Below are 23,142 nucleotides of genomic sequence, written 5' to 3'. Positions count from 1 at the left end.
GGCCAAGAGTATGTAGCTACTAGTGATAGAAGAATCCAGACTGAAGTCATCTTTGCCACTAGTGCAAAAGTTTCCAAGTAATCTATGCCATAAGTTTGACTGTACCCTTTTGTAACCAGCCTTGCCTTGTACCTTTCTATACTCCCATCAGCTTTGTACTTCACTGTATAAGCCCATCTACATCCAACTGTCCCCTTGCCATCAGGTAAATCCACAATCTCCCATGTCTGATTTTTAATCAATTCCTCCTGCATTGTTGTCTTCCACTCAGGTTTGGAAGGAGCCTCACTAACAATCCTGGGTATAAACACAGAGTCAAGGGATGAAAGGAAGGCTCGGTAGGAAAAAGATAATCCACTGTAGGAAAGATAGTGTGAGATGTGGTTACATGGAATTGCAAATCCAAGTCATCACCATGTAGTTCTCCTATACCCATCGGGAGTGGTTAGTTTCAGGTTTCTTTTCATTATCGGTGACATACCCCAATTTCCCACGAGCACCAATGGCCATCTTTGCAAATTGTGACCATTCTAAGTAGTTTGTACCATCCAACTTAACTATAGTGATGGTCCCAGCCCTGAAGAGGTCTCCAGCACCTCCTCCCCTAGATCCCATTTCACCTGCAAATTTGCTTTCAACTCGACAACCCTTCATAACTCCCAAAATAGAATAGGAAATCAACTTGAGATGAATAGAAAGGTATTTATCTCCTTTAGAAACCTCAAACACCTTCCTAATACCCTAGAAGCCCCTTCCTCCAAAGATTCCCTTTTCCGTGGGAGCGGGAGAAGAGAGAGAAGAAACCGTTGCTCCCTCTAGAGACCTCCAAAGAAGGTTGGGACTTGAACCGTCCCCTTCAAAAAACCTTAAGGAACCCTAGAAAACTAGAGCGCCACTTCGTAGGTCAAAATTGAAGAGTCCTACTAAATCATGACTCTCCCCCTTTCTTCAATTCTTCCTGATTTTGATGTTAAAACCATAGACCAGCTACAAGGGATTGCAAATCCACCAAAAAATCCAAAAATTGGGCTTACCTGAAGTCTTCGATCAGCCCTTTACCTCATCATGCAGCTGACCGATCTAGGGCTGCATGATGGAGCAGCTCAAAAAATCTTTAAACTTGCTCTGATACCAAGTAGAAAAGTTTTGATGGCCTGTTTTGATATAAAAACTGTAAAAGAAAGAGAAGAAAAGGTTCCAGCTGAGAAAGAAAGAGAAGAGAGATGGAAGAGAATGGGAGAAGCCAAAAATTAGGTCTGGTTGCCCCTTTAATTAGATTATATACTCACAAATAAAATAGGGTACAATTTTTTTTTGATAAATAACAGAAACTTTTATTAAAAGATATTAAGAGAAAAAGATACAAGAGGAGGGGTAAAATCTCTTAACCCTCCCAAAGAGGGTACAATGACAAGTATGCCCTTCGTAAGTCGGCTACTTGTAAGAAATGAATAAGCACTCTTAACTTAAAAATAAACTAATGGGCCTAAGGCCCAATAACTCCCTAACTATGTTATGTAAATAAAAACCAGTAATATCAGCCCAAAACTCAACAAAAATGAATCAGCATAGTGCCATGGCAATCATGTGAGAGTACTTACAAGTTTACAATCATTATTTAGAAAGCTCACAGCTTTAGCAATTTGACGTAATCCCCATGCATAATACTCATCCCTGACATCAAAAGAAAAAAGGATAAACATGAGCTAAGAAAACCAAGACCTTGTTTCCCAACTTCACACAAGTAATCTGTAAAAAGATGGATTTGAGTACGACAGAAAATATTCTTAAATAGGGGAAAGAAAAAGAACTACTGGCACAGATTTACAGGACATGAAATGGGGAATCCAGAAGGGATCCATGTTGATCCATATTCAACCTTCTGTATGCTGATAAATATCAAGATCCAATCAGAACCAAACACCACCAAAAACATTATCAGCTGTCTGAAAGTAAGGAACACAAATTCTTTCAATAAGAATTTAAGCCTGGCAATATTGGGTTTTGAGAATTTATAGCTGCATTAATTATCAAAAAAATATATATAGCTGCATTTCCAGTGTAGTTGGGAGATGGGGTCATATATCCTTTGCTTTGATGTTGATTGTGTACATAATCTTATCCTTTAATACCATACTTTTTGCTTTCCATTCAAAAAAGTGGAAAAGATGATAGATTGAGTCTTATTTCATGCCTTATCTTTATATTTAATGGTATGACCACTAACCATTCAGGCAATCCATCTTCCATTCACTAAGAAAGTAGAAGCATAGAATATTTATTAGTAATAGGCTACCACACACCTAGGATACTGGCTACTCAATGGTGGTTTATCAAATAACCATTATGTGTGCAGAATGTTAGGTAAAATCATATTTCTAAATTTTCTGAAATAACCACATTCCCATTTATATAAAGCATTACTGAAATTTGGACTGGTGGGAACCTCGTGCACTTTGCTGCCCTACATTACTGAAATCTGGACTGCTGCAAAATGAATTCTTACAGCAGGAGAATATGAAGAAATGATCAAATACAAATGGCATCAGGTATCTAGTGGCAGACCCATCAAGTAGCCATAATTATCACCTCAAGCTGTGCTACCTCCTATCACCACTCAGTTCCAAGTGGCTTTTATCTGAGACAAACAAATTGTTGATCAAATTCTTATTGCCAATGAGTGTGTGGAAGAAAAAAGATCTGGGAGGAAAGGAGTGGTAATGCAAGCTAGACATTGACAAAGCCTATAATTTGGTGGATCAATCATTTTTGAAGTGATGAGAAAATGAAGCTTTGGAGAAAGCTGGTGTAAATGGATCTATGGGTGTCTCCAAACTTGTCACTACTCAATGCTGGTTAATGGTGTAGTGTGAGACTTCTACCCTGGCTGTCGTATGCAAACTTGTCACTACTCAAGGAGACCCTTTATTCCCCCCCCCCTTCCTTTTCACCCTTATTGCGGATGTACTTAGCAGAATGATTACTAGGGTTGATCAGAGGTTGGAGGGTGGGGAGGGATAATGTTGTAGTTACTCACCTTCAATTTGCAGATGACATAACAATCTTTTGTATGGTAGTAACCCTCAACTTGTTAGGAACTTGAAGTTGTTGATGGGACTCATTAAGAGAATATTGAACTTGCGGATAAATTTTGAGAAGAGATGTGTAGCTAGGTTGAATATGGATGATAATGAAATAGCTACCATTGCAAGAGATTTGGGGTGCTCAACTAGTATTTGGCCTATGAATAACTTGGAACTTCCTCTGGCAGGCAATCTTGGGTGTGGTAGCTTCTGGAATCTGATTGTAGAGAGGTCTAGGAAATGACTAGCATCTTGGAATAGAAACTATACATCCTTGGGAGGGGGAATAGAATAACTTTAATAAAATATACTTTGGCCAACTTCCCCTTGTACTAGCTCTCAGTTTTAGAATTCTACAAAAAACAGAAAACAAATTAGAGAAGCTAATGAGAGACTTTCTGTGGGAGTCAGGAGAAAGTAAGAACTAAGAAGGACCATTTGGTGAAGTGGGAGATTGTATGCAAGAGGAAGGGCCAAGGTGCTTTGGGGCTAGGGAATATAGATCTCAAGAATGTAGTTTTACTAGTTAAGTGGTTATGGAGATTGCCCCTTGAAAATGGAAAGCTATGGCACAGGGTGGTGGCAAGTGTTCAATGGATGTTGGTGAACAGATGGGATGTTGGTATATCTCCTTGAACTACTTTGGCTTCCCCATGGAATGTCATCCATGCTATTCTACCACAATTCCTTAATTTTGTCAGGTATGATGCCTACTCTAGTAACAAGATCTTTCTCTAGGAAAACCTTTAGGTGGGTAACTGCCCTCTTAAAGACATTTTCCCAACCTTGTATTCTATCTCACTTTTCAAGAAGGTGCCTATCTCAAAATTCTTCTCTTTTTCTCCTTTTGCCATTGGTTTTGGCAGGGATTTGGGTTTTAGAGGAGGCTTAAGAGAATCTGAACTTTCCAGTCTTAGTGAGTTATTGCATCTTCTTGAGAATATTGCTTTGGACTCCTACCCCAAAGACTTCTTCTCTTGTGCATCTTTCTTTCTGGCCCTTTATCCCTCCTCTAGAATTATTCCTCATTTTCCTATACAAGAAGTTTGATGCGAGCTTGTCCCCCCTAAGATTGAGGCCTTTTTCCAGGAGGTGCATCATTCCCAAACCGCTGCATAATCTGTAAGGCAAAAGGTGAGACTAGTTACCACCTACCACCTCCTAAGCTCCTATTCCTTTTTTTTTTACCTATATTTGGGAATGTTTCTTTTCTTTATTTGGGTGCAAGTGGACTTTGCAACTTTGCCAGTCTGTTTGAGGCTAGCACCTTTAGATGGCCAAGGAAGAGGAGAATGTTTATGTGGATATGCATAAAGGTTGTTGTTGTTGTTGTATAGTCAACATGAGAAGAAAGATATGCAAGAATCTTTAATGAAAAAGAGAGAAACAAGGAAGCAGTGTTGGAATGTATTATGATAAGAGTGACAAATTGGATCAAATCATTGGATGTGTTCTCTTCTTACTCCTATGATGACATTAGAAGAAAATGGAGAGAGGTGGCTGCATCCTCTTCAACGACAATTAAAATTCAGCTGGAATGTATCACTGGAGGAGAGTTTATCAAGTTAAATTTTTATGGGAATAGCTGTAGTAACCTGGGTCCTTCAGGTGTGGGAGAGGTTTTCAAAGACAAGGAAGGCCATATCTTAGCATTGTTCTCAGGCACTATTGGGATTGGGAACTATACAAGACTTGAACACCTTGCTGTATTGGTTGGAACACAAAAGGCAAAAGAAAAGCATGTTGACAGGATAATTATTGAAGGTGATTCTCAAATGGTGGTTGGATGGCTAAAAAAGATTAAAGGGCTAGAACGGAATAAGCTGAGAAGAATACAGTGGGTATCAAGATCTGCAAACGGGCTGGCTGACACATTAGCTAAGCAAGAGCTGAGAAGAATACAGTTGTAATTACTTATACTGGGGTGAGGTCTGCCTCCCCCAGGGAAACTGTACTTGTACATATTTTTCTGTTTCATTAACAAAATCTGTTAGTAATTAAAAAATATATATATATATCATCTAAGGGATGCAGTAAGAGAGAAGGCAAGGATTAACGCTATCAGCCTAATGGACATTTTTTTTGGTAAAGTTTGTATAAGGTGCATGCCAACAAACCCAAGGCAGATCTTGATTCCTATTCTTCACATTAGGTTCCTTGTACTCACATCTGATCACATTTATATTTGACATAATGCATTCACAATTACCAATAAAACATACACACACATATATACATATATACATATATATATATATATATATATATATATATATATATATATATATATATATCTTGTTGAAAGATAAAACTAGGACTTTTTGACGTTTTTCATTCAAGTATGAACATATGGATAATATAAGCCTATGGTTATTAACTTAGTTCAAATATTATTCTACCATTGTCTGTAATGATGCTCTTGGGGTTAAAGCTGTGGTTGTTTTATTTGGTGATGGCCTGTCAACATCATGATCAAATTGCAATTTATATGAAGCACTTGACCTAGTAGCATGTATGAATATATAGAACATAAAACAGTAAATACACGGAATTTTATTCAATGGGTATATATGGAGTTACTTGTGTAAATGATTATTTTATTTTCTGTATTTTTATGATTCTTGGACAAAATAGTACTGGATTCTCAAATCCTCAAAATTTCTCTTTTCATTCAATTTTAGTTAACTATTGTTAACACCACTACAGCAAGAATGAATTCTGCAATTTCCTGAGGAAAAATTCTATCAAACTCATTAAATTACTACAACAACATAAGAAAAGATTAATCCAGCAAAGAAGACTTTATATACCTCTGTGTACCTTCTAAACCTAATTCTTTTATCTTCTCGAAAAGTGGCATGACAGGCTCAGTTACAATGTAGATGGTAACCTTCATAACTGTACCATCAAAAGTCTCAGCCTCGGTGCTGCGAAGAAATGATAAGATATTTGGATGCCTAACCTGCAAAACATTATAAACAGATTCTTGAATTGGAAGTCACAGAACAGGAAAGTGAAACAATGAAATGGAGATATGGCTGAAAATTATACTGAGAGAATCTGCAAAAAAAAAAGTGTTGTTAAGCATTATATCTGCAAATCTAAGTAGTACAAATGTCCTAGTGACCAAAGCAGGCATCAACATGGTAGCTCAGGCAGTCACATGGGGTTGATTTTTACCAGATGCACAAGCAATGTATAGCAACCATTCTGTAAAATGGTGTGTAGGGTTTTTTTTTTGTGTGTGTGTGTAGAGGCTCGTCTGACAATCATGCAAAGAGCATAAGAAATATTTCTGTTTCCATTTTTACTTCAGTGGGGGAGGGGGGCAAATATATCATGTAAGGGTGACTCCAAGGCATTATGGATTCTACAGTACAAACACCATTCACTCATGAAGAGTGCAATGCTGTTTCTGACATCCTTTAGAATAAGTAAGAGTAGGCTCTTATTTCATTACGAAACTGTCTAATTGAGGTTGAAACTAAAAACTGTCACTTCTAAACTCGTGGCAAAAGGAGTCTCTAAGCCTTCGTATCAACTACTAACTGAAAAGGGTATACAATCAACTTCTTTGATATAAAAGGGTTTCCCCTAACGATATAGACAATATGATTTTATTATATACTCAAGTTAGAAATATTTTTGAAATAGTCTTAGAAAGTTGTTTCAGAATCAGGTTTTGACTTTTGATATGTACATAGCATGTGCAGCAATCTCAAGAGATTACTCAAATCTACAAAGAAGTAACATGACCTGCAGAAAAACAAAAAGAATGGCTGCATGCTATGAGGTATGCAATGAGAGTATGAGACCTGATGCTTTGACTAATTAAATACAGTAGAAAGTGTCCGCCACTTAGAAGGAAAGAAAATATTGATATTTACTTTCAAATTTTTAACACAAACCAACGATTGACATTTCATTTATGGATCAAAATTCGCAGTGCCAATTTGATGTTGATTGCAATGTTATCAGTTAAACACTGCATAAAATATCTTAATTGCTGGTGTTCAAAGCTGTTATTATAATAATCATTTGGTTGCATACCGTTCTGAGGCGCCTGACACCATTACGGCCAGCAACTAAGTGTCCATCCTGGGCATTACTTCCCGAAAGAGAAAATATGGAAACCAAAGACCCATCGTCCTGAAAAACAAAGAAAAATTATATTAATTGGTCAATTCAGGTTTTTCTATTCTTGAGATCAGCCTTGTCCTTGATATAACTCTTAGTCCTGGGCCTAGGTTGGCCCTAAGACCAACCTACCCTGCCCAAGTTACAAGCTTAGTGTTGGTTCAATTGGTTCAGTGTTTATGTTAGTCTTATTTATGTTTTAAGTTCTTGAGCTTATTATGGGCCTTAGTTATTGGGCCTAAACTTGTTTTATTCCTTTTATGTCTAGGTGTCCCATCACTAATCAAGGGCATTCTAGTGCTTTCTTGTAACATTACATTGTGAATACTTATATAAGATTCTAGGGCCGGCTGAAGTGACTAAGCCGCCATTCTCAGATGTAGAGCCTTTAAGGAGAGGCATGATAAACAAATTGAAGAAGGTAGAGCCTTTAAGTTCTTGGCTGGCTTAGACCCAATGTATGAGAGCATAAGGTCTCAAATTTTGGGAAGGGATGAAATGTCAGATTTACATCATGTCTACTATCTAGTAAGGAATGAAGAGGTTAGGAGGAAAGAGATGCAAGTTGACACTCAAATACAGTCTGTTGAACATTCAGCCTTGATTTCTTCGAAACAAAAAGGGAGCAAGCATTCGGACAAGAGGCATCTTAAGTGCACTCATTGTAGAGGTGAAAGGCATGTAAAAGAGAATTGTTGGGTTCTTTATCCTCATCTGAAACCAGCTGCGTTAAGGAAAGACAAGAAGCCTTAGAGGAATCAAACAGCAAGTGGAAACTTTGTTACTAGTCACAGTGGTGAGAGCCCGAAGAACTCATCTACAGTTACACTTCCTCCCATGGGACAGACTGCTAATTCCCACACATCCGGGTCCTTGGATTTCACTGCTGATGAGGTAGAGGTCCTTAGTCGGGCCTTAACTCGTCTAAGGACTAATTCCCTTGCTTCCACCTCTCTTGCCAGATCAGGTATTGTCTCTGCTTGTAGTGTAACTAGTTCTATAGAGTCTACTTCTTGGATTCATTGATTCCGGTGCAAGTGACCACATGACACACATGTCCTCTTTATTTTCTTCTTATCATTTGATGTCTGACCAAGATAAGATGAGAGTTGTTGATGGTTCTCTCTCCACCATCTCTGGGAAGGGGGGGGGGGGGGGGTTGACCTAAGCAAGGGCCTCTCTCTTAAACCTGTTCTACATGTTCCCAATCTTACTTCCAACCTCTTATCTGTTTCAAAGCTTACCAAGAATTTAAATTGTAGCATAACTTTCTTTCCTATTCATTGTGTCTTTCAGGGTAGACTGACAAAGAGAACGATTGGGAGCGGTCATGAGGGTGGAGGTCTCTACTATTTTGATGCAGACATCAGTTCAGCCTTACAATCATCTACTGCCAGTAGTCAGAATAATAAGGAGTCAATAGCTAGGTTACACTTGTGTCATGCTAGGCTAGGTCAATTACCTTTTTCATCATTGCAAGGGTTGTTTCCTGAATTATTCAAGTGTTTTCGAGTCAAAGTTTAGTTTGTGAAGTGTGTCAGTTGTCAAAACAATGTAGAACTCTTTATCCAATTTCTAGTAATGGAATTCAAGCTCCTTTTGATTTGATCCATTCTGATGTTTGGGGCCCTTCACCTCTTGTTTCTATATATGTCTTCCGTTACTTTATCAGCTTTATTGATCACTATTCATGATGCACATGGATCTACTTGTTAAAAGGACGTGATGAAGTGCCACGGATAACCATGGCATTTTGTAAAATGATTGAAACTCAATTTGACAAGAAGATTAAGCAATTCCGTTCAGACAATGCTGCTGAATATTTTGAAAGTTCCTTGAAACTATTCATGGAGGATGTAGGAATGTTACACCAGTCATCTTGTGCTAGTACCCCTTAACAGAATGGGGTTACTGAGCGCAAAAATAGACACTTATTGGAGACAGCTCAAGCTTTACTATTTCAGCACAAGGTTCCCAAGCACTATTGGTCTCAAGCAGTCCTTACCGCATCATATCTGATAAATTGGATGCCATCTAAGGTGTTGGGTATGAAAACTCCTTTCTTTGTCCATTGCCCTAATCTTCTAGACTTTCCTCTTCCACCTAGAGTCTTTGGCTGTGTATGTTTTATTCATGTAAAGGATCCAAAGAAGACCAATTTGGATCCTAGGGCTACGAAAGGAATCTTTCTAGGGTACTCTCCTACACAAAAGGGTTACAAGTGTTATGATCCAGTTACCAAGAAGAAATACGTTACAAAGGATGTGGTATTTTTTTAGGATTCTTCAGGAGGAGACTAGTGGGATGGAAGAGGATTCTTCTTCTCCCTCTTTTTTTGTGCCTCTTTCAGCCTTGGGCCTTCCATCTTCTCTTCCTGATCCTCCTAGTTGTAGCACCCCAAGTGAATCTAGTGAGGCTCCCATTGAACCTGTTACCACTCTTGATGCTGCGGATGTAACTGAGGACACTAATAGGCAACAAAAAGATATGAGAATCACCTACAACAGAAGAAAAAAAGACCCTCCAACTCATGGCAACAACCAATCGGACTCGGATCAATCTGTCTCAACAACTCCAGGTAATCTTATCACTCATACTTCTGAATTGGATCTCCCTATTGCTCTTCGTAAGCCTCTCTCTTCCGTGCATGTCCCTACTAGGTACTCAAACGCAGTGTCTGACCCAAGATGGAGAGAGGCTATGAATGAAGAAATAAAAGCCTTAATGAAAGCCAGGACTTGGGAATTAGTGGATCTACCAAAAGGGAAGAGCACTGTGGGATGCAAGTGGGTGTTCACTATGAAGCATAGGGAGGACGGGTCCATTGAAAGATACAAGGCCAGACCAGTGGCGAAGGGGTTTACTCAAAAGAAAGGGATTGACTACAAAGAGACTTTTGCTCCAATTGCAAAGCTCAACACAATCCGGGTTTTATTGTCATTAGCTTAAACTTCTCATGGGAGCTATATCAGTTGGACTTGAAGAACGCTTTCCTAAATGGTGCTCTACATGAAGAAGTATTCATGAATCCTCCACCAGGTTATGGTTTTGATGGGAAAGTGTGTAGACTGAGGAAAGCATTATATGGTCTTAAGCAGTCCCCTCGAGCTTGGTTTGAGAAACTCTGTGGGGCCATGAAGAAAGTGGGATACACTCAAAGTGGTACAGATCATACTTTGTTCATAAGGAAGCAGGATAGCAGACTTACGGCACTCATCGTCTATGTGGATGATATGGTGATTACAATGAATGATCTAGAAGAGATAAAACAATTGAAGGAGTTCTTAACATCTGAGTTTGAGATCAAAAACTTGGGACATCTGAGATACTTCCTTGGAATTGAAGTTGCTAGGTCACAGAAGGGCATTTATATATGTCAACAGAAGTACGTCCTTGATCTTCTAGAGGAGACAGGTATGATGGGGAGTAGACCAGCAGATACTCCAATAGAACAGAATCATTGTCTACAGGAATCAATTGGAGAGGACTACCTCGATAAAGAGAGATACCAAAAACTGGTAGGGAAATTGATATATTTGTCTCTCACTCGACCAAATATTGCTTATGTCGTACATGTTGTCAGCCAGTTCATGCACTCTCCAAAGATTCCTCATATGAGAGCAGCGGAAAGGATTCTTAGGTATTTGAAGACTTGCCCAAGAAAAGGAATTTTGTTCAAAAAACACAATAAAGTTGAAATTGAAGCGCATACCGATGCAAATTGGGCTGGTTTTGTTGGACACAGGAAGTCTACTTCTGGGTATTGCAAGTTCGTTGGAGGGAATTTGGTTACATGGCAAAGTAAAAAGCAGAATGTGGTTGCTAGATCAAGTGCAGAGGCTGAATATCGAGCTATGGCTCATGGTGTTGCTGAACTGTTGTGGCTCAGGACCCTTCTTGGTGAGCTCCAGATAAGGGTCGAGTGTCCTCTCAGGCTGTATTGTGACAACAAAGCTGCCATCAACATTGCAAATAACCCAATGCAACATGATAGGACAAAGCATATTGAGATTGACCGACACTTCATTAGAAAAAGGATAGTCTCAGGGGAACTCTGCATTCCTTATACTCCTTCCGAGATGCAGATTGCAGATGTGCTAACAAAAGGACTAGCTTCAATGAAATTCTTAGACTTACTTGGCAAGCTAAACATGACTAACATCCATGCTTAGCTTGAGGGGGAGTGTTGGTTCAATTGGTTTAGTGTTTATGTTAGTCTTATTTATCTTTTAAGTTCTTGAGCTTATAATGGGCTTTAGTTATTGGGCCTAAACTTGTTTTATTCCTTTTATGTCTAGGTGTCCTATCACTAATCAGGGGCATTCTAGTCCTTTCTTGTAACATTACATTATGAATACTTATATAAGATTCTAGGGCCAGCTGAAGTGACTAAGCCGCCATTCTCATATCTCCTTTTTTCTTCTTCTTCTTCTTCTTCAGTTGTTGTTCTCCAACAAACACTTAGCATGCCATATACACCATGTAATCTTTTGAGACCTGTTCAAGGAAGCTAGCCAATCAACAAGCTTTGATATGGCACAATTTTTTTTTGGTGAAATATGGCATGATTATCAGTTTTAGGCTTTTTATGATCAATAACATTGATGGAAGAGATATATGATTATAGAAAAACTGTTATAAGTTGAATAGAAAAAGAGAAAACTAAATCTGATTTGATAATTGTGAAAAAGAAGAAAGAAAGAGTTCTCAATGAGAAGAGAAGAAAAGATGGGGAGAAACCAATAATGACCTGGCTGCCCCACTCATTATCTTATATACTCATAAAAAAGATTGATTACAAAGACTAATATGTCCTTAATGGGGTGGCTATTGTACATAACATAAAAACAGCTCAAAAAACAACATAAACTAATGGGCCTTGGGCCCAATAACACTAACTAATGGTTATAAATAAGAAAATCATAAGAAACTGTTAAATCTCAACACTTCCTCTCAAGTTAGGAGTACATGTCACACATTCCTAACTTGTGTAGATCATGTTCAAGCTTATTTCTTGCAACTCTTTTTGTAAGAACATCAGCTAGCTATAAATTAGATGCAACATATGGTAGGCACACTTCTCCAGGTGTCACCCTTTCTCTTATGAAATGTCTGTCTATTTCTATATGTTTTGTTCTACCATGCTGAACTGGGTTATTAACAATGTTAATTGCTGCTTGATTATCACAGTAAAACATTATAGGTTCTTCTACATCAACTCCAATGTCTCCTAATAAGGACCAAACCCATAAAAGCTCTAAAACACCATGTGTCAAAGCTCTATATTCAGCTTCTACACTTAACTTGGCTACAACTGGTTGCTTCTTATTCTTCCATGAAATCATATTACCTCCAACAAGAATGCACACTCCTGATGTAGGTCTCTTGTCATCTAGGCACCTTGCCCAATCAACATTTGTATAAACTTTCAACTACAAATGTCCATGGTGAGCAAACAATATCCCTTTGTCTGGATCAAGGTTCAAAGTATCGGAAACGTAAGGTGTATCGGAAAGACAATTTTAAGAGACGTTTCGGGATACGCTTATTTTATATGGCCTTAAATATGTTATTTAGACACTTATATAGAAAACAAGTTATTTAAACATACAAACCCAAACCTCAATAGTTTATATAAAATTTGAGATATAGGGACTGTTGGTTCGGCTGTCTTAATTTGTATGTTTATCTTTGTTGGGTCTTAAGTCATTAGTTATTGGGCCTTAGTTACTAGGCCTAATCTTATTTAGTGTTTATTTTGACTAGGTGTCCCATCACTAATCAGGGGCATTCTTGTCTATTTATGTAACATTATGTAATGTCCTTATATATAATAGGTTAGGGCTGGCTGAGCATGATTCTGCCGCTCATTTCATTTCTTTTCTTCTTCTTCTTCCTCTTCTTCTCTCATTCGACAGCCCTATTTCAGCAAACATGGTATCAGAGCACTGATCTTTCGACTGGTTATAGCAGTCGCATCTTCTTCTACTCGCAGGTAACTCTCCCATCTTTCTTGTTGGTTGCTGCAAAGAAACCCTAGGGTTGGTCGTAGAACACAGCTAGACCTACATCTAGGGTTTCCCTTGGTTGTAGGGCCCAAGGGGAGTTAAACCCAGAGGCTGATGCCCTAATAGACGCAGTACAGCAGACTGTAGCCATTCGGCTAAGATAGATCTGTGTAGAACAAATCTAGGCGGAAGGACTGATCTCAGCAGTCCTAGAACTGTTCATGGGTGAGGTTATAACCTGCGATAGCAGTGCCTAGCACACAGTAGAAGCCAACACAGAAAGTTGTAGGCTGCGGCAACAGTATTTAGAACACAGCAGAAGGGAGCACAACAGAGTATAATCTGTGACAGCAATAATTAGGGCACAGTGTGCAGTATAGTACTCGGTGTTTCAGCTCTGTGTCTAGTTCTCTGGACTGAGTTTACAGTGCAGCAAGTTCCGTAAGCGTGAAACAATACTCTATATATTGCGTTTACAGTCTTGACATTTACAAGTAAGTGAAGATGTCTTCCATATCTGGGGAAGTGTCTTCTAGAGATGTTAGGGCTTGTGGGAGGTCTCCTAATCTGGAGAATCCAAATCTGCACAGCCTACAGATCACCAGTGTGTTGTTGGATGAGTACAACTTCAGGGAATGGTCTGTCTCAGCCATGCTTTTCATCACATCCCGTGAACTCACTGGTTACTTGGATGGGCAGAAGAAGGAACCAGAAGTGGGGAGTGCTGAATATGCAGCTTGGCGTAAAGAGAATGCTACAGTTATGTCCTGGCTACTTGCCTCAATGACTCCAAGAGTAGCTAGGACTGTTCAACATTTCTCCACGGCTGCCAAGATATGGGAAAAGGTTTCTAAAACCTATGGGCAGAAAAAGAATAATGCCAGAGTTTACAGACTGAATCAAGACATTGCTGCCTTGAGGCAAGGAGATATGAGTGTTGCAACATATTTTGCTACACTAGAAGGACTATGGGAAAAGTTAGATCACCACCTTATTATTGATTGGGAGAGTGCCAGAGACAAAGAAAAGCATGACAAACAAATTGAAGAGGGTAGAGCATTTAAGTTTCTGGCTGGCCTAGATCCTATATATGAGAGCATAAGATCCCAAATTCTGGGAAGGGATGAAATGCCAGACTTACATCATGTTTACTACCTTGTGAAGAATGAAGAGGTGAGAAGAAAAGAGATGCAGGTTGATACTCAAACAAAACTAGCTGAACAGTCTGTGGAGCCTCCGGCCCTAATCTCTACAAATCAAAGGGAAAATAGGTACTCTGACAAGAGACATCTGAAGTGCACCTACTGTGGAGGGGAAAGGCATGTGAAAGAGACCTGTTGGGATCTCCATCCGCATCTGAAGCCAGCTGCATTGAGGAAAGATAAGAAGCATCTGAAGGGTCAATCTGCAAGTGTGAATTTGGCTACGGGTCAAAGTGATGATGGTTCAAAACACTCATCTACAGTTACTTCCTCTTCCATGGGACAGACTTCTAATTCCCCTCGAACCGGGTCCTTGGGTTTTACTGCCGATGAGGTAGAGGTACTTAGCCGGGCCCTAGCCCGTCTAAGGACCAATTCTCTTCCATCCTCCTCCCTTGCCAGATCAGGTATTGTCTCTGCCTTTAGTGCAACTAGTTCTATTGATCTTGCCTCTTAGATTATTGATTCTGGTGCAACTGACCACATGACGCACATGTCTTCTCTATTTTCCTCCTATCATTTAATGTCTGGCCAAGATAAAATGAGGGCTGCTAATGGTTCTCTCTCTACCATCTATGGGAAGGGAGTGGTTGACCTAAGCAAGGACCTCTCACTAAAATTTGTCTTGCATGTTCCCAATCTTTCTTCAAATCTCTTATCTGTTTCAAAGCTTACCAAAAATTTGAATTGTAGCATAACCTTTTTTCCTACTCATTGTGTCTTTCAGGACAGATTGACGAAGAGAATGATTGGGAGCGGTCATGAGTGTGGAGGTCTCTACTACCTTGATGCAGACATCAGTTCAGCCTTGCAAACATATGCTACTTGTAGTCAGTCCAATGTGGAGTCAATAGCTAGGTTACATCTATGGCATGCTAGGCTAGGTCATTTACCTTTTTCATCATTGGAAGTGTTGTTTCCAGAATTATTCAAAGGTGTTTCAAGTCAAGAGTTAGTTTGTGAAGTCTGTCAACTATCAAAGCAATGTAGAACTGTTTATTCAACTTCAAGTAATGAAATTCGAGCTTCTTTTGACTTAGTCCACTCTGATGTTTGGGGCCCCTCTCCCATTATTTCTATTGATGGCTTTCGATACTTTATTAGTTTTATTGATCACTATTCTCGATGCACATGGATCTACTTATTAAAAGCACGAGAAGAAGTGTCGCAGGTAACCATGACATTTTGCAAAATGATTGAAACGCAATTTGGTACGAAGGTCAAACAATTCAGGTCAGATAATGCTGCAGAATACTTTGAAAGGTCCTTGAATTTGTTTATGGAGGATGCTGGACTGATTCATCAGTCATCTTGTGCTAGTACCCCCCAACAGAATGGGGTTGCTAAGCGCAAGAATAGGCACCTATTGGAGACTGCTCGAGCCTTACTATTTCAGCAAAAAGTTCCAAAAAGCTATTGGTCTCAAGCAATCCTTACTGCATCATATCTGATAAATCGAATGCCATCCAAGGTATTGGGGATGAAAACTCGTTTCTCTGTTCTTTGCCCTCATCTTCCTGACTTTTCTCTTCCACCGAGAGTCTTAGGATGTGTATGCTTTATACATGTCAAGGATCCGAAGAATACCAAATTGGATCCTAGGGCTACAAAGGGAATCTTTTTGGGGTACTCCCCTACTCAAAAGGGATACAAGTGTTATGATCTAGTCACCAAGAAAAAATATGTCACAAAGGATGTGGTATTCTTTGAGTCTCAATCCTATTTTCACTCTTCTCAGAATCCTATTCAGGGGGAGACTAGTGGAATGGAAGAGGATTCTTCTGTTCCCCCATTCTTTGTACCTCTCTCGACCTCAGACCTTCCATCTTCTCCTCCCGATCCACCTAGTTGTGGTATCCCGTTTGAATCTAGTGAGGCTCCCATTGTACCAGCTACTACTAGTGATGTTGCAAATATTACTGAAGACTCCAGCAAGCTGCAAAGAGATATCAGAATCACCTACAACAGAAAGAAGAAGGGTCATCTAACTCATGACAGCGACCAATTGGACTCGGATCAACCTATCTTAGAAACTCAAGGTAATCCTATTAGTTCCTCTGACTTAGATCTTCCTATTGCCCTTCGTAAGTCTACTCGTTCTTGTACTATCAGATACCCCATTGCTGATTTTGTGTCTCACTCACAATTGTCTCATCGTTATTGTTTTTTTGTGTCTGCTCTATCTTCTGTGCATGTTCCTACCAGGTATACTGAGGCAGTATCTGACCCAAAATGGAAAGAGGCTATGGATGAAGAAATGAAAGCCTTAATGAAAGCAAGGACTTGGGAATTAGTGGATCTACCAGAAGGGAAAGGCATTGTTGGATGCAAGTGGGTGTTCACTGTGAAGCATAGGGAGGATGGGTCCATTGAGAGGTACAAGGCTAGACTGGTAACAAAAGGGTTTACTCAAAAAGAAGGGATTGACTACAAAAAAACCTTTGCTCCGATGGCAAAACTCAACACAATTCGAGTTCTATTATCATTAGCTGCAAATTTCTCATGGGAGCTACATCAGTTGGACGTGAAGAATGCTTTCTTGAATGGCGACTTGCATGAAGAGGTGTTCATGGATCCTCCACTAGGTTATGTTCTTGGCAAGAAGGTATGTAGACTGAGAAAGGCCCTATACGGCCTTAAGCAGTCCCCTCGAGTTTGGTTTGAGAAGCTATGTGGAGTCATGAAGAAAGGGGGTTACACTCAAAGTGGAGCAGATCATACCCTATTCATAAGGAAGAGAAATGGCAAACTTACGGCACTTATTGTCTATGTGGATGATATGGTAATTACAGGGGATGATCAGGAAGAGATTAAAAGACTAAAGGAGTTTTTGGTTGCTGAATTTGAGATCAAAGATCTAGGCCAACTAAGATACTTTTTTAGGATTGAAGTTGCAAGATCCAAAGAGGGCATCTATATATGTCAGCGAAAATACATCATTGATCTTCTTCAAGAGACAGGCATGATGGGGTGTAGGCCAGCCGATACTCGCCTTGACATTGCTTATGTTGTACATGTTGTCAGTCAGTTCATGCACACTCCTAAAATCCCTCACATGAAAGTTGTGGAAAGGATCCTCAGATATTTGAAGTCCTGCCCGGGGAAAGGGATTCTGCTCAGGAAAAACAGTAAAATTGAAGTTGAAGGATATACTGATGCAGATTGGGTTGGCTCTGTTGGGGACAGGAAGTCTACTTCTGGGTACTGTACCTTTGTTGGAGGAAATTTAGTTATATGGAGGAGTAAAAAACAGAATGTGGTTGCTAGATCTAGTGCAGAAGCCGAGTACCGAGCTATGGCTCATGGTGTTGCTGAACTCTTATGGCTGAAGATCCTGCTTGGTGAACTTGGAATAAAGATTGAGTGCCCTCTCAGGTTGTACTGTGACAACAAGGCAGCCATCAACATTGCAAATAACCCAGTGCAACATGATAGAACAAAACATATTGAGATAGACCGTCACTTTGTTAGAGAAAGAATTGTCTCAGGAAAACTCTGCATTCCTTATACTCCCTCCGAGATGCAGATTGCAGATGTTCTGACTAAAGGGCTAGCTACAGTGAAATTCGTGGACTTACTTGGCAAGCTAAACATGATTGACATCCATGCTTAGCTTGAGGGGGAGTGTTGGTTCGGCTGTCTTAATTTGTATGTTTATCTTTGTTGGGTCTTAAGTCATTAGTTATTGGGCCTTAGTTACTGGGCCTAATCTTATTTAGTGTTTATTTTGACTAGGTGTCCCATCACTAATCAGGGGCATTCTTGTCTATTTATGTAACACTATGTAATGTCCTTATATATAATAGATTAGGGCTGGCTGAGCATGATTCTGCCGCCCATTTCATTTCTTTTCTTCTTCTTCTTCCTCTTCTTCTCTCATTCGACAACCCTATTTTAGCAAACAGGGACAAATTAGTAATTGTTGAAGATAATGGAAAAGTAAAATGTATATTAATTTTCAGAAAATCAATATAATTTATATTAATATTTTATTATTATATAAATTTTAATAATCAATTTTAACATTAATTAATGAACATCCATTAAGAAGAAAAAGATTTTCTTAAGAATAAAAATACATACAATTATAATCAACACATAGTAGGTCTAACACATACTTCCCCTAGAAAATGAAGATCCCATGTTTGGACCTTGCCACCTCAATGCCCAAAAAATACTTTAGATCCCCAAGATCTTTAATCTCAAACTCCCAAAGAAAGTTTTCCTTCAATGCACCAATGTCACTCAAATCATTATCAACATTGACACCAATGATCCCCTTCTCTTCACAAACAAAGTATGATCAGACTGGGTTTGAGCATAACCAAACACAATAAATGCACTCCTAAACCTATCAAACCAAGCTCTGGGTGATTGTTTCAAACCATATAAGGACTTCTTCAAGCTGGATACCTTTCCTTTAGTCACATCACTGTAAAAACCAGCTGAAAGGTCCAAGTAAACCTCATCCTGCAAATCTCCATTAGGAAAAGCATTTTTTACATCAAATGGTAGGCAGTAGGGGTGAAGGTCATTTCTATGTTCCATTAGGCAGGTTCTAGGTTCATGGCAAAACCTAGAACCTGCTCTATAGGGGTCGATTCCAAGTTTTTTTGGAACCATAGCCTACCTTGTGAAGGTCATTTCTAGGGTTGGTTCTGACCTTGGCAGTTCCAAAGTCGGTTCTAGTGTCTACTCGTGGAATTGACCCTTCAACAAAAATTAAACATGTATTTTAAAAACTTGATTTTCAATAACGATAAAACATATAATTTAAAACTTATATTATCTTTATTAATTAAATTAAGTAATTTAATATGTAGATTATCATAATATACTAATATAGGTTCAAAATGTGTCATAATTTATATTTTGTAAATATTACCTTTACATTATTTATTATACACATTCAAATATTAAAATGAAAACAAATGATCAAATCACTTAAGTAACTCAATGGTAAAGTGAGACCATGGCTTTTGTAATCATGAGTGCTTGGGTTTAAATCTTCACATCCTTAAGCATATTTAAGGTTTATTTCAAGCCAAGTTTGGTTCCAAGGCCAGTTCCACCAAGGTCAGTTCGGGTAGAGTAAACCCCTAGGCCCTGGAACCGACTTGGTAAAGTGAGACCATGGCTTTTGTAACTATGAGTGCTTGGGTTTAAATCTTGACATCCTTTCCTTAAGAATATTTAAGGTTTATTTCAAGGCAAGTTTGGTTCTAAGGTCAATTCAGGTAGAGTAAACCCCAAGGCCCTGGAAGCGACTTAGGTGGGAGCCGGTTCCAAGAATTTAGAACCAAACCCAACACATTGTAACAGATCGGGTAGAGTCAGTTCAAGGCCGATTTGAGGTCGAGCAAGGTGCAAGTGACACAAAAGCTAGTCATTCCACTTTATTTGCACATACAAGTAGTTCATATGCCATTGCAAATTATGCCTCCACTACACGTAAGGGGGACCTCCCTAGATTATAGACTCAAGAGACTCAAAACATATGACCAATATTTTCACCATTTTCTGTCAAAATAACCAGTACCATTACCCTACCTTTTGTATTGCACGTTCCTAAATTGAGTACTAACCTTTTATCTATGAGCCTTTTGACAAAAAATTTGAATTATTCAGTAATTTTTTTCTCCTAGCCATTGTGTTTTATAGGATTTGGAGTCAAAAAGGACGATTGAGAGTCTTGAGGTGAATGGAGTCTTTTTTCTCAATGTGCTTTCCAATCATCAGAGTCATTATGTCAACAACAAGAGTAATGAATCAAAGTAGGTGAGTTAGATATGCTTTGCGTAATCGGTTAGGACATTTGTCATTTGGTTCTTTGCATTTTTTTTTCCAAAATTATTTGAGTCTGTTAAGTTGTCCAATTTGGAGTGTGAAGGTTTCCAACTTGGAAAACATTATAGACATTCATTTAAGGTAAGTAATAAAAGATGTTCCTCGGTTTTTGATATTGTTCATGTTGATGTTTGGAGACCATATCATCTTCCTTCTTTCAGTGGCTATCGTTACTTTCTACTATTTATGGATGACTATTCACGGTACTCTTGGGTATACTTGATGAGATTTCATGATGAGGTACCTTCCTTGGTACAACAGTTCCACCAAATGGTGCTAATGCAGTTTGGAATATGTCTAAAGATGTTCAGATCAGATAATGCTAGTGAATATTTCGAGACCAACCTTGCATCATATTTCTTAGTGCATGGAGTAGTTCATCAGGGTAGTTGTTCATATACTCCACAACAAAACGGTGTACCAAAAAGGAAGAATAGACATATTGTGGAAGTGGCAAGAAATATGATGGTGAGCTCCACAGTTCCAATTCGATTTTAGGGTAATGCAATTTTCGCAACAATCTTCTTGATTAATCAGGTACCCTCTCGTGTTCTTGGATACGCCGCTCCGTTCAGTCTTCTTACTCCTGAGGAAGAGATGTTTCATATTCCATTGAGGGTGTTTGGATGTGTATGCTTTGTCCATATCCTTGGACCTCACCACTCAAAACTAGACCCTAAGGCAAAGAAATGTGTATTCCTTGGGTATGCAAAAACTCAAAAGGGGTATTGTTGTTATGATCCTATGCCAAGGAGTCGGTATGCTACCATGGATGTCACCTTTTTTGAGTATACATCTTTCTTTTCAGAGAGCTTTTCTCAAGGGGAGTGTTTTGGGGAAGGAAATGAATAACCTACAGAGCTTCTTGTTCCATATCCTTTACCTACTCCAATGTCTAACCCAATTATTCCACCTACTTTGCCTACTTCATTACGTCTTGTTTCTCAATTTTTTACACGGAAACGCCTATGGAAGCACTGGGAGATTGATTTCATAGCACAGGAACCCACACCATTTCCCATCATCTCATTGAGATTCCAAGTTCAACTGACACAGATCCAGGTATGCATTTTGTTCCCTTTAATGTTTTGGTTCTTGTTGATATTACATCTATACCTGACACCACTACATATGACCTAGACCTTCCTATTGCACTCCAAAAGGGGAATAGAAAGTGCACATCCCATTGTATCTCACATCATCTTTTCTACAATGGGTTATCTCCCTCCTACCGGGCATTCCTTGCTTCTCTTGATTTTGTGTCTATACTCAGGACTGTTAGTGAAGCTCTCTCCAAACCTAAGTGAAAGACAACTATGTAGTAGGAAATTGAAGCCTTGATTAGAAACCAAACATGGAAAATTATGGACCTACCTAAATGGAAAGGAGACAATTGGTTGCAGATGGATTTATACTATGAAGTACAGGGCTGATGGAAGCATAAAAAGGTACAAGACAAAGCTGATTGCAAAAGAGTACACTCAGACTTGCGGGATAGACTACTTGGAAACTTTTGCATCGATGACCAAGATGAATTCAATTCGGATCCTTTTGTCTCTAGCAGCTTCTTACTCTTGGCTCCTCTTCCAACTTTATGTAAAGAATGATTTTTTTTTTTTAATGGAGATTTGAAAGAGGAGGTTACATGGACCTTCCAACTAGTTTTACAATGATGTGACATATGGAGATTAAAGAAATCCTTATAACCCCTTCCCAAAATGGAAACATGAGAAGTAGTGGACCTCCCCCACTTAAGCAAAACTTGCAGTGGCATATTAACTATATTAACTACATGTAGATGAATGACAAGTAATTAAATACCAATATACCAGTATCAGCACCTTCAATACCAACTACCTTTACGTGAGAATTTTTCCTTTTTCTTTTTCCTTCTCTTTTGGACGATGTCGAATCTAATTAGACATGATTGTGATAAAACGATCTCGGGTGAGCATTCCAACAATTAATCAAGAAATGAGAAAAAAAAAAAGAGAAAAAGAAATAAAGTAAACGAGATTCGAAATTTATTTCAACTCTTTAACCACAAGAAACGAGAAACGATTCAAAAAGATTGACAACCTACCTTAAAAGTACCGCGATAGTGAGTCCATGAACCCCAAGCGGTAGAGTATGGCTCTCCGATGTAATAAGGTAGATCCTTTATCCCCGTCCCAGATCCGGCAACAACACCCCTCAAGAATTTGAACATTTTGACAAGCAGAAGAAGATATCTGAAAAAGTGGTATTATGCAAGACAGAGCCAATATGGATTGAAACCTTAAGATGAAACAATTGGGATCTATTTGGTATTTGGCGAGCTACCAATTAAGTGATGTTTCAAGCTGTCGCACCGCGTTAACGAACCTCTCAGCGCCTCCGCGCTGCACGATACTCGACCCCATATTTTTTACGTAGGAACGTTGGAATTGGGATCATGAAAAATATGAATTTATGATGGTGTTCGGCATCGCAGTGTTTACATGCCGTCTGCATTGAAGCATAGCCAAGCCCCATTCTTGAACGGTATTTCGAGGTGCATGTGTATCGTTTTTATATTTTTTTCCCAGCGGGAAAGAAACTGTTTACTTTTTACGATCAAAATAAATGACAAGTTGTTTTTTATTCTTCCAAAGTGCTGCATGATAGATTTGTTTTTTATTTTTCCTCCGCAATCGACCTCACTATAGAAATTTCTGAAGGGGGCGTTCTATTTTTGGGTTTTGAGAAGAGAAAATTGGGATTTTGATCAACAAATCTATGCTTTTTTAGATTATGGAAAGTTTATTTTTATGGGAATCTCTTACGTGAATAAATAATTTTTACACCTATAAATAAAATTGCCGATATATGAGTGGGATAAAAAAA

The 23,142-nt window shown here is 38.9% G+C and overlaps 1 protein-coding gene across 8 annotated transcripts in view; it reads right to left on the bottom strand.

Moving 5' to 3' along the window:
* CTEXP (kinase family with ARM repeat domain-containing protein) overlaps positions 1 to 22,799 on the bottom strand; it is a 76,323-nt gene extending 53,524 nt beyond the window's left edge. For 5 of the 8 annotated variants that reach the window (XR_016106905.1, XR_016106906.1, XM_088968386.1 and 2 more), the window contains exons 1-5: positions 22,361 to 22,628; positions 7,134 to 7,232; positions 5,894 to 6,045; positions 1,815 to 1,946; positions 1,602 to 1,674 (exon numbers count right to left, since the gene is read on the bottom strand). Coding sequence is in view for 6 of the 8 variants with exons in the window: in XM_088968386.1 (XP_088824512.1) it covers positions 1,602 to 1,674; positions 1,815 to 1,946; positions 5,894 to 6,045; positions 7,134 to 7,232; positions 22,361 to 22,486 (582 nt within the window). In the remaining 2 variants the exon portion in view is untranslated. Of the gene's footprint in view, positions 1 to 1,601; positions 1,675 to 1,814; positions 1,947 to 5,893; positions 6,046 to 7,133; positions 7,233 to 22,360 lie in introns of all 8 variants that reach the window. The other 3 variants (XM_088968383.1, XM_088968384.1, XM_088968385.1) reach the window with 3 other exon arrangements.
* Between the last annotated feature and the right edge of the window lie 343 nt (positions 22,800 to 23,142).

The sequence above is a fragment of the Nelumbo lutea genome, chromosome 2 (assembly GCF_056320005.1).
Source record: "Nelumbo lutea isolate HS-2025 chromosome 2, American lotus-T2T, whole genome shotgun sequence".
Taxonomy (NCBI): Eukaryota; Viridiplantae; Streptophyta; class Magnoliopsida; order Proteales; family Nelumbonaceae; genus Nelumbo; species Nelumbo lutea.
Note: the sequence above shows the minus strand (reverse complement) of the source record. Positions and strands in the feature narration are given on the sequence as shown.